The sequence below is a fragment of the Thunnus thynnus genome, chromosome 15 (genome assembly GCF_963924715.1).
Source record: "Thunnus thynnus chromosome 15, fThuThy2.1, whole genome shotgun sequence".
In the NCBI taxonomy this organism is placed as follows: domain Eukaryota; kingdom Metazoa; phylum Chordata; class Actinopteri; order Scombriformes; family Scombridae; genus Thunnus; species Thunnus thynnus.
Window position 1 is genome coordinate 20,662,111 of NC_089531.1, and position 14,372 is coordinate 20,676,482.

The 14,372-nt window shown below is 40.9% G+C and overlaps 1 protein-coding gene across 1 annotated transcript in view; it reads right to left on the reverse strand.

Annotated features, from left to right (window-relative positions):
* hibadha (3-hydroxyisobutyrate dehydrogenase a) overlaps nucleotides 1-14,324 on the reverse strand; it is a 23,766-nt gene extending 9,442 nt beyond the window's left edge. Inside the window, exons 1-4 of the mRNA XM_067611313.1 lie at nucleotides 14,177-14,324; nucleotides 10,899-11,059; nucleotides 10,543-10,652; nucleotides 10,255-10,376 (exon numbers count right to left, since the gene is read on the reverse strand). Of these exons, the coding sequence (XP_067467414.1) occupies nucleotides 10,255-10,376; nucleotides 10,543-10,652; nucleotides 10,899-11,059; nucleotides 14,177-14,249 (466 nt within the window). The 5' untranslated portion in view covers nucleotides 14,250-14,324. The remainder of the gene's footprint in view (nucleotides 1-10,254; nucleotides 10,377-10,542; nucleotides 10,653-10,898; nucleotides 11,060-14,176) is intronic.
* Between the last annotated feature and the right edge of the window lie 48 nt (nucleotides 14,325-14,372).

Genomic DNA, 14,372 nt, shown 5'->3' on the forward strand with positions numbered 1-14,372 from the left:
GATGAAGACAGAGGAGAGACGGGACTTACTGTATGTTTCCATTACCCATAAACATAAATATACATCCCTTTATCCCCTCCCCCCTCTTTAATTGGCTGTGCTGTTGTCAAATGTATGATTATGCCACTACACCATGTGTATGTGTGTGCGTGTCAGTGATGAGCTGTCAGCGGGTCATTAGGGCCTCATAATGAAGCCCGAAGCCCACGCTGCGACACCTGCCTATGGACCACCGCAAACACACGCTTAACATAAGGCCACCGCACACACCAATCATACACGCATATGGTTCACAGACCATGGGCATGATAGATTTATTTCCTTTCATGTTACTTTATGTAATGTTTTTCATTTTATTTAAGTCTGACTTGAGATTCCAAATAACTTGGTAGGTTTTATACACCCATATCATGTATAATGTAGTGCTGAACTCTTGACAATGCTGTCATTATACTTTTGGAGACATTAAAATGAATTGATACAAAAATCAAGTACAATTAATTAAATAACAGGTAGTTGCAGAAGTCCAACTAAGTTCCCTCCTTATTTTTTCCAATTCATTTTCTAGTTTTCATGCTGCAGCCTGAGCGTCTCTCTCTCTCTCGCTCTCTCTCATAGACAGAGACAAATACACATACACACACACAGAAAGAGCAGTGTGACAACTGTGCTGGTTCATTAGTGGAGATCACTTTTCGCGGACGACTAAAGAGGAGATTATTGATAACACAGTCAACACGCTGATCAATATATCTCACTGAGGAGAGAGAGAAGAAGGAGAGTGAGACAATAGCGAGCAGAGAGAGAGAACGAGAGAGAGAGAGAGATGTAGAGACAACAGCAGAGAAGGATAACGATCTTTCTCTTCCTACCTCCCGGCATCCCGCCCAACTCTCCCTCCCTCAAATTAACTAATCACCCATAATAAGCTCTTATGATCTGTAGTGGATTTCTATAAGCAGTGACACAGGGATGATGGAAGATCCTTGTTGCTGGAAGAATAACACCTCATTAGCATAACAATGTGTATGTGTGTGTATGTTGGGGAATCAGTGAGTATGTTCGTTGTGCATGTACCAGAGTGCATTTGTGTTTGTGTGTGTGTGACGTGTAATTCTCTCTACATGATGTCTATGTAGTGTGTACATTTTCACTGTGCATATGCGTGTGTGTGTGTGTGTGTGTGTGTGTGTGTGTGTGTGTGAGGGGACGTCCCGTTCTCGGGCCAGTCCTGTCAGAGACGGATTAAAGAAGAATCCTAATGAGGCTTCCTGAGCGCTGGGTCCGCCGGCTCATCCATCCCAGCGGGAGTGACAGTCCTGGATCGTTAGCACTGCACAACTACACAACGCCCCCTAGGGGGGGAGACAAGGTGTGTGTGTGTGTGTGTGTTTGTGTGTGTGTGTATAAGGGGTGGGGGGCACCATTGATAGAAGATACAGGGCAGAGAGATGGAGAGGAAAAAGAAGAGGAGGGATGACGATACTAAGAAGACATCCACAAGAGAGAAAGTTATAATGCCACACCAAATGCTACTTAATAGACTAAGCATAATAAATTATACCACAGTGCTAAAAACAGTAGATTGAGTCTAATAAAAATGCCACTGTAACGTCTAACAGGTGATCCTTCCTTGGGAAGTTATTCCCTTGGGAAAGAACCACTTCTCTTCGGTCACTTTCTCTCAAATAGCTCCAAGGAACAAGTTTTGGTTGACTGGGTAGTGGTGCCCCACCTCAAAACCCCCAAAACCACCAATGCAAATATTCTCAGATGCTGAAGTTGGCTGGACTATTAATAAGCTACTCTATGGCTTTAATGTCTATAGTGCATGGGTGAGGAGGAGAGGAGAATGAAAGTGGCTTCTACAGTATGTCGCATGACAGATGGAGAGGCATCGCACAGTGTGTGGGCACGTGCGGTTGTGTGTGGCCCGTGCGAGTTAGTTCCCATTCAATTACAGAAGCACATACGCATCTCCTTCATCTGATCATCTCTCACAACAAGAGTCAAGTTAATAGACAGGCAATCAAACACTATTAGGACAGATGCTAAACAGCAGGCTTCCACGCCAGTCAGGCATTAACCATAAACATAAGAGGGTGAAACTGGTTGTATGAAGGCAAAGGAAGATCAGAGAAACAACTTTGGTTTGGCCGGTTTGTAGCCAACACTAAGTTCATTAGCACTTCTTTCATTACACACAAAAGAATCAACCAAAGCAATTCATGACAGCCTTATAACCTTTTAAACTTGGGCTCTTTTTGAAGTGGTGTCTGTGTGTACAAAGTAAGTGAGAATGTCTGTTTACATGTGCACGCAGTAGCTGTGTATGTGTGTGTGTGTGTACCAAGGACAGGTGCAGATCCCAGAGCGTGGTCGCCAATAAGACGTCAGTTGGCGCTTCTGAGGCCGTGTCTCGGAGTTACGAGCCGCGTGTAAACCAGTAGGCACTTTTTATTGGTGGTGGGTTTAAATTAAACTACATTTGTGAATATGAGGCTACACAAACAACACACACAGTCACAGACACACCTACACACACAAAAGGGATGTTCCCAGAGTTGGGTAATGAATGACGCATTTGACAACATGCCGCAACCCTGATCCCCCCCCCCCCTCCACCCCTAACCCTGAGAGAATACGGAAAAACACTTCAAGCAAAACAACACCTAAAATATCATTAAAGCTGCCCCAAACACCTCATTTCCTCAAATGATAATATAACTGCAAGAATGCAAGGAGAGATTTAGGGATACAGGTCACACCTTCGAGTCCAAATGTAGTTGGTGTAAACAAACTCTGGTCCTGGCAACATGTTACCTTGTTTGCTACTAAGTTTTTAACAATATTCACATGTAAGGTTCAAGTTTTGGCTCGGCTGCAATCAACTATAATTCAGACTCAAAGAGCCTTCACACTTAATGGTGTAACAGCCTTGAGTCAATGGGTGTTGACTGCTTGCAGTGTAAGCCAGTGGGGGTAGGATGTTTACAGGCCAACAACGCAGCCTCATGTGGTCCACCATTATAATTACACCCAGGGGCAGATCTTTTTCTCAAACAAATTAAAAACCCAAACAGGGCCTGTAAAAAGCATAACGGATATCGAGTAAATAAGTGAAACGGTACGAGGGTGTGCGTTAACCAAAAGTGCTCACACATAAAAAAAAAACGGAAAAAGAGAAAAAAAAAAAAATCAGCACTTTCAACAGTTTATCTGCCAACTTTGCTAATGCTGCTCTGTTATGTTAAAAACAGACTCTTTATCGGCTGCAGTTAACAAGCGCAGAGCCATGAGAACTGACTCCTGCACATAAACACTCCATGAGAACCTCTAGCGAGTAGGCAACTGGAGAAAGTTTGGGTTTTGAGAAAAAAACCCAAGAAGATTTAATTCAGTTTAGAGTGTCAACATAGTTTCTTGTGTTTTTAGGTTACTACAACCTTAAAGGTTTAGTTTGCAATGCCTGTCCATTGACCACCAGGCCAGCCTTAATCATCATCATCATCATTAACATCATCATCATCAGTAACTGCCCTGTCCCGTAGGGGAGAGGCTGGTCAATGGTAGGTGACAGAGAATGAAGGGGGCAGGAGAGATCCACGATCAATCCTTTCCCTGGCCCAACGAGACTCATCTAGAAAAGAGCAAGTTAATAATGATCCCCAATTAGGCTGTTAGCAGGGAGGAACACAGACGTACACAAACACACACTCACACACACACACTCACATGGCTGAGAAGAAGAAACTGTCTATCACATAGACAGAATGCTAATTCCCTTTTAGATGAGTGACATGCTGTGTGACGTTTGGGTTGTGTTTGAAGGACAGACATGTTTTGTATGACTCATACACCAGCTGACTATTTGTCTTCATGCGTGCACACAAACACACACACACACACACACACACACACAGCAGATGACATAGGGGCAGAGACGCAAGAGCCAGTCCCCAGCTGCTGTGGGTCTACCTCCATCTGGAGCATAGGCTCGGGTACCCCCTTCAGCTCCCCCCTCCATCATCACCATCCCTGGTCACTTTACCACCCCCATTCTCCCGTCAGTGAAAGGCTTGTTATGCTAATCTAGTCTTTGGGCCACTGTCTCTCTAGTACTGGTTAGCCATCAGAATGACAGACTGCGACAGAACCGCCCCCCTGCCCATCCAACCCGATTACTTAAGTCAGTGTCAGAGAATCATCACCAACCTTCAGTAAACTTCCTTCAGGCTCTCAGACTCTTCTTCTCATTAATCCTTTTCTCAGACTGGATTAGGTTGGCCTGAGTGCTCTCTTGTTACTTCCTCTGACCAGGCGTACCAGTGGCAGGTCTCACAAAGCCTTAGTTACAAAGTTAAACTGGTCTACAGAGTTAGGCAAGTCTTAAGCTGTGTCCAGAATCACTCTCTATTCTCTGCTAGGTGCACTAAATTTACTTTCTGCCATGTTATCATTTATGGAGAGTCCAATTTCTTAGTGTGAAAGTAGTGTCAGCATTTTCGCTATAAATGCTCCAATGTAATGCTTTGCCTTGGACAGATACTATGAAAATTAAATCAGGTTGTCACCACATCATCACCATCATAACAGCTTATTTTTTGGGCAAACAGCTGTAGGGCTGAACTAATGATTATTTTCATTGTCGATTAATTGCCAATTTTATTGTTTTATTCTATTCCAATTTAAAATATTTTAATATTTGTTAATACATTTTTGTGTATGTAGTGTAAATTCTTAAAACCTACGGTGATGTTTTTAAATGTCTTATTTTGTCCACCCAACAGTCCAAAACACACAGATGTTTAATCGACAAATTGACAAAAAGACAAATAAAACCTGGAAATTTTTGTAATTGAAAAGCTGAAACCTGGGAATTACATTTTGACAAATTACTAATATAATTAATAGATTATCAAAATTGTTGCAGAATTCTGTCAATTGACTGAAAAAGCACAACATGGTTCCATGGGACCACAGTAACCACTTGGATATACTTTTAATTGTGTTACTGCTAGAGGGTAAAATGTCTTTGTGACAGGCAGAGAAGTATTCTGTTGGAGTGAACGGATCTGAATGGCCCAGTTCAGATGCTCATTCAGCAGCAATGTGTTTAGTTTGAAAGTTTGGAATTAATTCAGTCCTAGCAAATGTAACAGTCAAGAATTTAACAGTTTGACAATACAATCCCTTATCAAGGTCCACTCATTAGCTTAAGATTGCCTTTTTCATGTGCTTTCAACCATATCACAGGTAATTATTCAGCAAATGGCGTTTGCGCAGGATCTGTTAAAATGTGAGCTCAGTAGCCATTTCATTGATAATATTTTTGGAACTTTCTTGTCTGTGTGATCAAAGATATAAAAATATCTACATCTATGTGTGTGACCTTATAAGATAGGCAAGAAAGTTCTTTCATCACCTTGCACATAGCAGTTTGACAAAAAACAATCTTTATCCACTGATGAAGACTGTGTGATACAGTTCTAAGCTCCAGAAAAAGTTAGTGAGTGGACCTTAAGTTGGGACTGTTTTGCTGTTGCTACTATTTTCAAGATCAAGAATAAACTTTCATGCTTATGAATTTAACAGCTTTGAGCAACTGTTGAAATAAAAGAAACTAAAAATAGCTATCTGAATTTAGCACAAGTGTGACTGTTTGTTAAAACTATAGTCAAAGATGATCTTCGTCGAAGCAGCCCCAGGTCCTGAGGGCCTGGAGGGAGAAATAGAGCCTAGATCATACAGTGGAGTGGATTGGCAGTGACGAACCAACTGGTGCCAGCCTTGGCTTGAACAAGCTCCTACAGGCTGGACGATGACGTTCAAACTGTCGGCAAATGACACACTGCAACACTCAGGCTTCAGTTGATGTGGTATGGATATGATTAGAGTGGTGTTGAGACTCAGCCTAAATAGGTAGTTAGTTGAGGATTATAAGACCTCGCAAACAAGCAACATTAGCCCGATTGCCCATGGTCCCACAACAGCTAGACTGCTTCTTGCTTTCATTTGCACCGAGAGCTGACTTTCCCAGCGCTGGGAAAAACACAATGAAAGGTTTTTTAGGGCCTTTTTAAAGCCATCGTCCGTTAGCAATGTGGCAGCCCACCATGGGCACACAGACACAAACACAGGCATTCTGGGTAATTACTGCTAACGACCCCGCCGCTTGTTAGCCAGACCTCCTATTTTTGCCATCACTGTGCCAACACCCTGGGTCTGTGACATCAGAGCTTGTTTTGTTGTGGGTCAACTTTGCATGCGGACACTTTTAATGACACCAGACAGTGGTAGTGGTGTGTGTGTGTGTGTGTGCAAGCAAATGCTAGCATGCCTGACTCTATGTGAATATAACTGTGTCTATGCAGGACAGGACAACTCTGGATGTGTATATATGTGTGTATGTGTGTGTGTGTATGTGTTTACCAGAACACAACTGGGTCATGCAGGGCTAAAGCCAGCACACTGGTCAATCTGCAAGACTGAAAGCCAGTGGGATGCCCATGAGAAGTAAGTGAAAGATGGCGAGGGAAGTTTTTTTGATTGCTCTCTTTTTAAAAAGGGTTATGACTCCGCAATTCAGATCCCACGGTTGCCTGCCAAACCTCTAGTGACGCACACAACATACAAACACACACTTCTGTGTAAAATACGCCACCTCGCACACCACACACACGAAAGTATTCATTTTATATCAAAAGAGAAATCTAAATTAAAATAAAAACAAATACAGAAACCACACAAAGAAAAAGCTGTGACAGCAAAACTTTAAGAATACCAGTGATCACAGCAAGTGGGCCATGTCAGTGCTGAATGTTGTTATCCCGAGATGAATTTTGACTGGATAGTGCCTTCCCTTAAAGGTATAGCCTACTATGCAAGATTTTCCTAAAAAAAAAAACAATGGAAAGACTCATACAAAAGTGATCCCTCTCAATCACTAGAAGTGTGTGGCGGTGTTTGTATCTGCAGAGACCCTGCCCTCTGCCTGTATTCTTATTCTTCTTCTTTTCCTATTATTTTGCTGTGTTTGGGACACTTCTGGGCATCAACCTTTGGGCAGTGGGTGTGTAGCTCTCAGCTAATAACAGCACACAGGGTGTGAGGTAGGGACTCGTAGCGTAGCGACCAGGTTACATCACCGTCTTCTGTTTCTCTTCTCCGCTCTGCTCTCTGTCTCTGTGTCATTGATGTATAAAGAGCTGCAGGTCTGTGTGTCTGCTTGACTGAGAGCAGGGCTGAGCTACACTCACGCAGAGCAGAGAGGCCACAGTGGACAGGATGAAGCTCTGCTTTCACACAAAATCCGGCAATGCGGCACATTCCCACAGGGCTGTGTGAGGCGTGGGCGTATTTATTTGTGCTTTAGAACATAACCACTGTGAAACAACCAGAAAATAATGTTTTATTCATCTGATTCACTGCTTTGTTCTTGCCAGCACTGCACGCTCTCTTCATTCACTCTTGAGCTTGCTTGACCACTGTTGCTTGCTCTCTTTCTCTTCTCTCTCTCGCTCATTGAGCCAGGGAGGAGGGGCCAACTTTGAATGCTGTGTGTTTACAAACAACAACTGACAAATCCTGCATAGTACACCTTTAAGTTCTTTCCTTAAGTCAATAAATATTATGATATACATTTTATATAAATGTATAGATTAGAGCTGCAACAATTAGCTGCAGTTAATCAATTAGTTGATCAACAGAAAATTAATCGCATCTACTCGTTGATTAAATGTTTCAGTCATTTTTCAAGCAAAAATAGCAAAAATTCTCTAGTTCCAGCTTCTTAAATGTGAGAATTTGACGTTTTTCTTTGACATTTATAACAGTCAACTGAATATCTTCAGATTCTGGACTGACAAGCAAATCAAAGGCATCGTTTCAGATTCTTGAGAAATGGTGAATTATTTCTATTTTTTCAATGTTTTTTTCAACGTTTTAAAGACCAAACAATTAATCAAGAAAATGGCAGATGGCAGATTAATCAATAATGAAAATATCCATTACTTGCAGCCGTAATATGAATGTTATATTGTTATGTGTCTGACCAATGCCAGTAGTTTTTTTTTTTTTAAATGAAATATTGGGTGACATTTATAGACAAAAATATCAGCCTTTTGCACAGCAGACATTTTGACTTGTCATGGTAGGAAAAGCACAGGTGTTACTGGTAACATTTGTTACATGAATAACATGACAACTACTGGTCATAGGGCTGAGCTGATGTTTTTCTCTCTTGCACAAACCTCATGAGTATGATAGTGCCCTATTTGAGTAGGGTGCCATCTCCTGGTTGGAACAGAGCATGTATTGTCATATCCCACCCAGAGATGTGGAAATTGGGGGGAGTGGGGGTATTCTGGCCTATACTGTTTCCCATGGAGGTGCCAGATGCTGGAAATCTGTCTCCGCAAGTTAAGCCTGGCTTATCAAGGTCACCCCGACACAACCAACTTTCATCCCCTAACTGGGCACTCAGAGTGGGGCTGAAAACGTTAGGGCTGCAGCTAACAATTTCTTTCCCTGTTGTTTAATCTGTGTAATTTTTTTTGGATTAATCAATTTAGTTTTGTCTATAAATGTCACAAAATTGTGAAAAGTGCCTATCACAAGTTTCCAAAGCACAAGGGGATGTCTCCAAATTGCTTGTTTTGTCCAACAAACGTTAACAGATGTTCAATTTACTATAATGTTATATAAAACAGAGAATATCAGCAAATCCACTGGAACTAGTGAATATTTGGCATTTTTACTTGATAAATTACACTTCAGATTAATTTCCTGCTGAGAAGTTTCTGCTTTTGTGCAATAAACTAGCTATGTGCACTTATGGATATGGCTTAGGGATGTCTGGAGGAAACACAAAAGCCACCTGTTTTTATACGCATTTTTAGTTTGCCCATTAAAAAAAAAAAAACCTGAGTGGAATCACTGGAAATTAAATCATACAAAAAGTCTTTTTTGGAAGAAAACACAAATTAATTCCCATTTTCTTTTGCCAATTTTCTGCACATTCTGTTAAAATTTCCAGTGCATATGGATGGAAACTAAGCTACTTGGGTGCTACTTGGGTACTCGGTGCATGTGTGTGAAAGAAGAGTGTCTGCAGAGTAAGTCGGAGAAGCCAGAGGTAGCAGGTAAATCATTGGTCATCTCAGGCCAATAAAAGAGGCTTAGCTGAGAGACAGGAGAGGAAGAACCTTCACAGAGGACTGCACACACAAACTGTTCACTGTCTATAGTATGTAAACAGTGTGTGTGTTAAGGGAGAGTAACTGGCTTAAGACTCTGATCTTGTTGACTGCACTTGGTCTGTTCTGCAGACGCCAGCTGGTAAACATGCCAGTGTGGGCCAAGTCTGTGTTTGTATGAGAGAGGGTGAGAGCTACCATGTCTATTGTGCATGAATTAAAAGATTGTGTAATAAAAAAGCAAATAGACTGTGATCAGAGTTAATAGTCAGATATGCAGGAGTGTCAGGATGTAGCATACCTTAACTGCATACCTGAATCAAAAGAATTGCATGTATGTGACAGAGAGAGAGAGAGAAAGAGAGAAAGCCATAGAAAGACAAAGAGATGGACAGTTTTACTGCGATGTGTCTCCTTCATGTCTTATCTCCCTCCTCTCCTGCACTCCATGTGAGGGCAGTTTCTCTCCTCTTTATGACTCTTTATCTGACATGAAAGGCACTAACATGGGATACCCGCCATTACGGCTCCATCAACATGAAAAGCTCTGACACCGGATTCTCCACTGCGGCTCAGCCCATTAAGGACGACTGGTGATCCTGTGCTCTGTCAAGGAGCCGTCACAAGCAGACAGCACCAACATAATGAGGACTTAAAACCTTAACCTAGCCTTTAAGACCCCCGGTCAAAAGCAGCAATAAAACCTCAAGAGGGCACCTACTTGCCGGCTTGCTCAGTAATTACAACCCATGTCCTAGCACTAACCCAAAAGGTCCAATAGTTTAGATATACAAAAGAGTGTGAGACAAATCAGAAGCAAGGCAGAGGGGTCATAGGCCTAACTCCATGATTGGTATTCTCAAATGGACAAACCAGCTATCTGATACTGCTTTGGTCTCATTTCCTTTGTATGAAGCTTGCAATCTCTTGAGACACAGCTTCCACTATAAAAAGTAACCACTATATGGGAGATGGAATATTTGGCACTATACCAAACCAGAGTATCTGCAGAGATGGAGATGAGGAAATCAAATAAAAAAGGTGGGTGGGCCATTACCTCCTGATACCGGAGCATCCATGAACACAGCACCCATCTTCTCTGCAGCCACCGCCATTTCTTTTGATACAGCAGGGTCAATGGTGGAGGAGTCGATCAACAGTGTTCCCTTCTTGACCTTCCTGAAGAGGGTAAGACAAAAAAAAATGAACGTTTCATGTACTGTGCATGAAATATATTTTGACTGGCCCAAAAACAAGATTTTTTGTTTGAACACTACAGTTTCTTGCATGCAGTATTCAGCAGGCAAGGTGAGCTCATCGGAAAGTCAGGAACAGAGACACTTACTTGAGGATGCCATTTGGGCCTGTGTAGACCTCTATGACGTTGGGACTGGAGGGCAGCATTGTGATGATGCGGTCTGCTTTCTCAGCCACTTCTGCTGGGGAGTCCACCACCTGAATATTGGAGTCATCATTGCACAATAACATCAACACAAAAGAAACACCTTCATGAATAAATTAAATGTATTAAAGCACATAGTTTACTTTGCAGCTGTTCTAAGACGTTTCAATGAACAAGTGGTAAAAGCATCTATGCATCTATCTATCTATGTGCATGCATCAGCTCGCAAATACACGACAACATGCAATGTATTATTAATATGTTAATGTCGTGTCTCGATGTTACTGACTGTATGTTACCTGGGCACCCATGTCCTGCAGCTCCTTGCAGGACTCAGGAAAGACATCAGTGGCAATAACAGGATAACCATTTTTTAGCAGGTTTCTGGCCATGGGAGTGCCCATGTTTCCCAGACCAATAAATCCAATAGGTGTTTTTGAGGCCATTGATCGCTTTGACACTGAATCAAAAACAAAACAAAACAAAAAGGATGTTAGATATGTGTGGATATGGGTGGGATATTTTGTTTAGCTGAAGTCCAGCCAATCAAACATTTCAAACCTCAACACCTTGACCATCACCTCACAGAGGATTTATGCCCTCACATACAGTAGTTATTTGCAATAATATCCTGTTTAGCTGTGATAGTGTAGGTGATTAGTTTGATTCTGCCTCCTCAGTAAAAAGTATTTGCCACCATTAGTAGTGCTATAAAACACTTTGCATGGTTAATGATTGTCAGATTAAATGGCAATAAAAAACTACTGTAACAGAGTAATATCCTAATATTTTCCAGCAGGATATGCTCCAATTAAAAACAACAGAGCAAGTCTTCATGCTGTAACTTACAACCAGCTTTTGGGAAGTCTGGCCAGGCTATTAAACACTGCTGGCTCAGCCAAGGTCCAGGCAGGTTAACAATACTAAACAGAGTGGAAACACTGGCAATGAACCAGCCAGACTACACCGACAAGATTAAGCCTGGATAGTGAAGCCTAAACAGAAAGCCTACTTTAAATTCAGTCAAACCCTCAACATACTGTACCATATCACAGAGCTGTTACTTCATTAATAGTGATTTAAGCACCGCCTGATCATAAACAGTTGTCTGCAGTGTAAGTAAGAACAGTGCCTCACCATGCTATGGTGCTTCCCCTTAACAGAATACAGTTTGTGTCAATGAAACACCAACATCGAGTAAGATGAGCATCAGCTATGATGATATGATCTATAAAATAAAAAAGCAATTTAACAGATGCTTCCTCAGCCCTCAATGTGTCTTACACAACAGTGCAGTCCTTTGTCACTGCACCCATTTTTTCCTAAATGCCCCGAGAACTGAAACATTCTTGTCTAATACTTTTTTTCAAAATTGATAAAGTGAGCTTTGTTTCTCTAATTCTCATCTCATTTTTTAACCCATTTCTGGATGGTCCAAATATATCTATTAAGCCCAAGCCCCCTTAGAAGGGGGCAATACAATATATTGTATAATACTAAGTTGCACATGGTGAACCAACAAATTGTATTATTTTGTAGTCTTAGATATTATAATCTTGAATGTTAAAATAAACTGAAACTGTATTTGCGAGGTATAATCTCAGGCACATTGTTATTTTTCAACAGAACTATGAATTTTCTAGATCACACATTGACTCATGTGGTAGTATACTCAAGTGTGCAACAATACAATAAATGATTTGTAATTAGTTTAGATAGGGTTGCAGCTAATTAACATTTCCAAATACCAGTTAGTATTAGAGCTGCAATGATTAGTTGATTAATCCAATAGTTGCCAACTATTAAATTAATCACCAACTATTTTGACAATCAATTGTTTTGAGTCAGTTTTTTGAGGAAAAAATATAAAAATTCTCTGATTCCAACTCCTCAAATGTGAATATTTACTGGTTTCTTTAGTCCTCTATGATAATAAACTGAATGTCTTTGGGTTGTGGACTGTTGTGGACAAAAGAACACATCTGAAGACGTCACCTTGGGCTCTGAGAAACAGTGATCGACACTTTCACCATTTTCTGGACCAAACAACTAATCGATTAATCAGGAAAATAACTGACAGATTATTCATTAATGAAATGAATTGTTAGTTGCAGCCCTGATTTATATATTGATTTTTTTTTTAGATATTTTTTTGTTATTTGTTTTCTTTTTCCAATAATTGTTTAGTTAATTATTTCTACAATTTCTTCGAACCTAAAGAGTCCAAAACAATTGCAAATTATTTTCAGATTGCAATGATATAAAATAGAGAAAAGTAGTAAATCCTCACATTTAAGAAGCTGGAATTAAATGATTAATCAATTCATTTTCTGTTAACTCACCATTTCAACACTAATCTTAATCTTAGCATGCAATATAAGCATAACTATTCACTGCCACAAATTCATTTGCTTTAATCATAATTTACTCTTACTCTTTACATGAGCTTTTAAGTATAAGGCTTGGGAGTTTATCCATTTCCTGTTGGCCACGCAACCCATTGCAATATACTTATTATACTGTGCGAGGCATTGTGGCTACTGGAGGTCTAGAAATATATCTGTTTTTTTAACAGATACTTACAGTACTGTAAGACAATAGTTGTTGGGTGTTAGCAAAATATGTTCACCCATGTATGTCCACCCACTTGAAGCACTTGTTGGCATGACTTTACAATGAACGTTGAAACTTGCTCTACAGGACTGGGGCAAAACCATGTCTGCTTAGTAAAAGGCGTTACAAGGGGAATGGGAAAGCACTGTATTGGGGCCCCAAGGTGTGGGGCCTTTACAGAAATTCAATTCAAACTTTCAACAGATACACACAGGGTTGATAGAAAAAAAAAAGATTCTGTAGCCATATTGAAATGCAATACCAGCAAAAATCAAAGAGAAATATAACATACAAGAGTTCACAACAGGGTCACAATAACACACACAATGTATTTGAACACCATAAAGTTACACACGCAAGGAAGCAGGGACCAATGCAATAAAATATCAGGCCAGTGTTTCCCACTTCCCTGTATTTCAAATTTGCATCCAGACTAAAATAATTCAAATAAATATTCACTGTTGGCTGATTTAGGAAACTGTTAAGTGTCTTGCATTGTAGGATGGGCAGGAGTAGGCATTGTCACAGTGATGGAAACCAAGGCTAATGCATGAATATGTGTAGGGTAAAGCTGACTATTGTATTGTGAATGGCTAAATCTAGATGAAAGCAGAATAATATAATGAGAGACCCAACACAGATCTTACACATAGCTAATAGGGATCCAACAAGTCATTGTCAGTTAAAAATAGCTGCTGCTGACCATTGCTTCACATTTCAGATTGTTCATGTCTATTAAGCACATTGTCCTAAAGGTCCTGCATGACTGAGCAACACACAGCAGGTGGGCCAACTCAGGGACATTGTGTCCACAGTGTAACAATTATCTAACATGGGCAGTATTCACACTTTCTTCTGAGGGCTAACAAGCTAGCAAACATGTTGGAGCAGAGAGTGTACCGCACACAGACTCGAAACCGTAATGAAAACGAAATAATACCGACAATGTGAGTGAATACGTTACCGAAGGCAAGGTCGACATGCTTATTCCACCTTAGCAATACATTTCGAGACCCTCTAAACAACAACGCAGCCATGCTTCTCCTCTCCCCTTGACCTCGGCGTACGGTGACAGCTGTCAAGCCAGGAAAGCCTAACGGGAACTATTATGATTGACTATGAGTCTCCCCCAATCGCAGCTCTCGAGAGGGTTTCCTGCA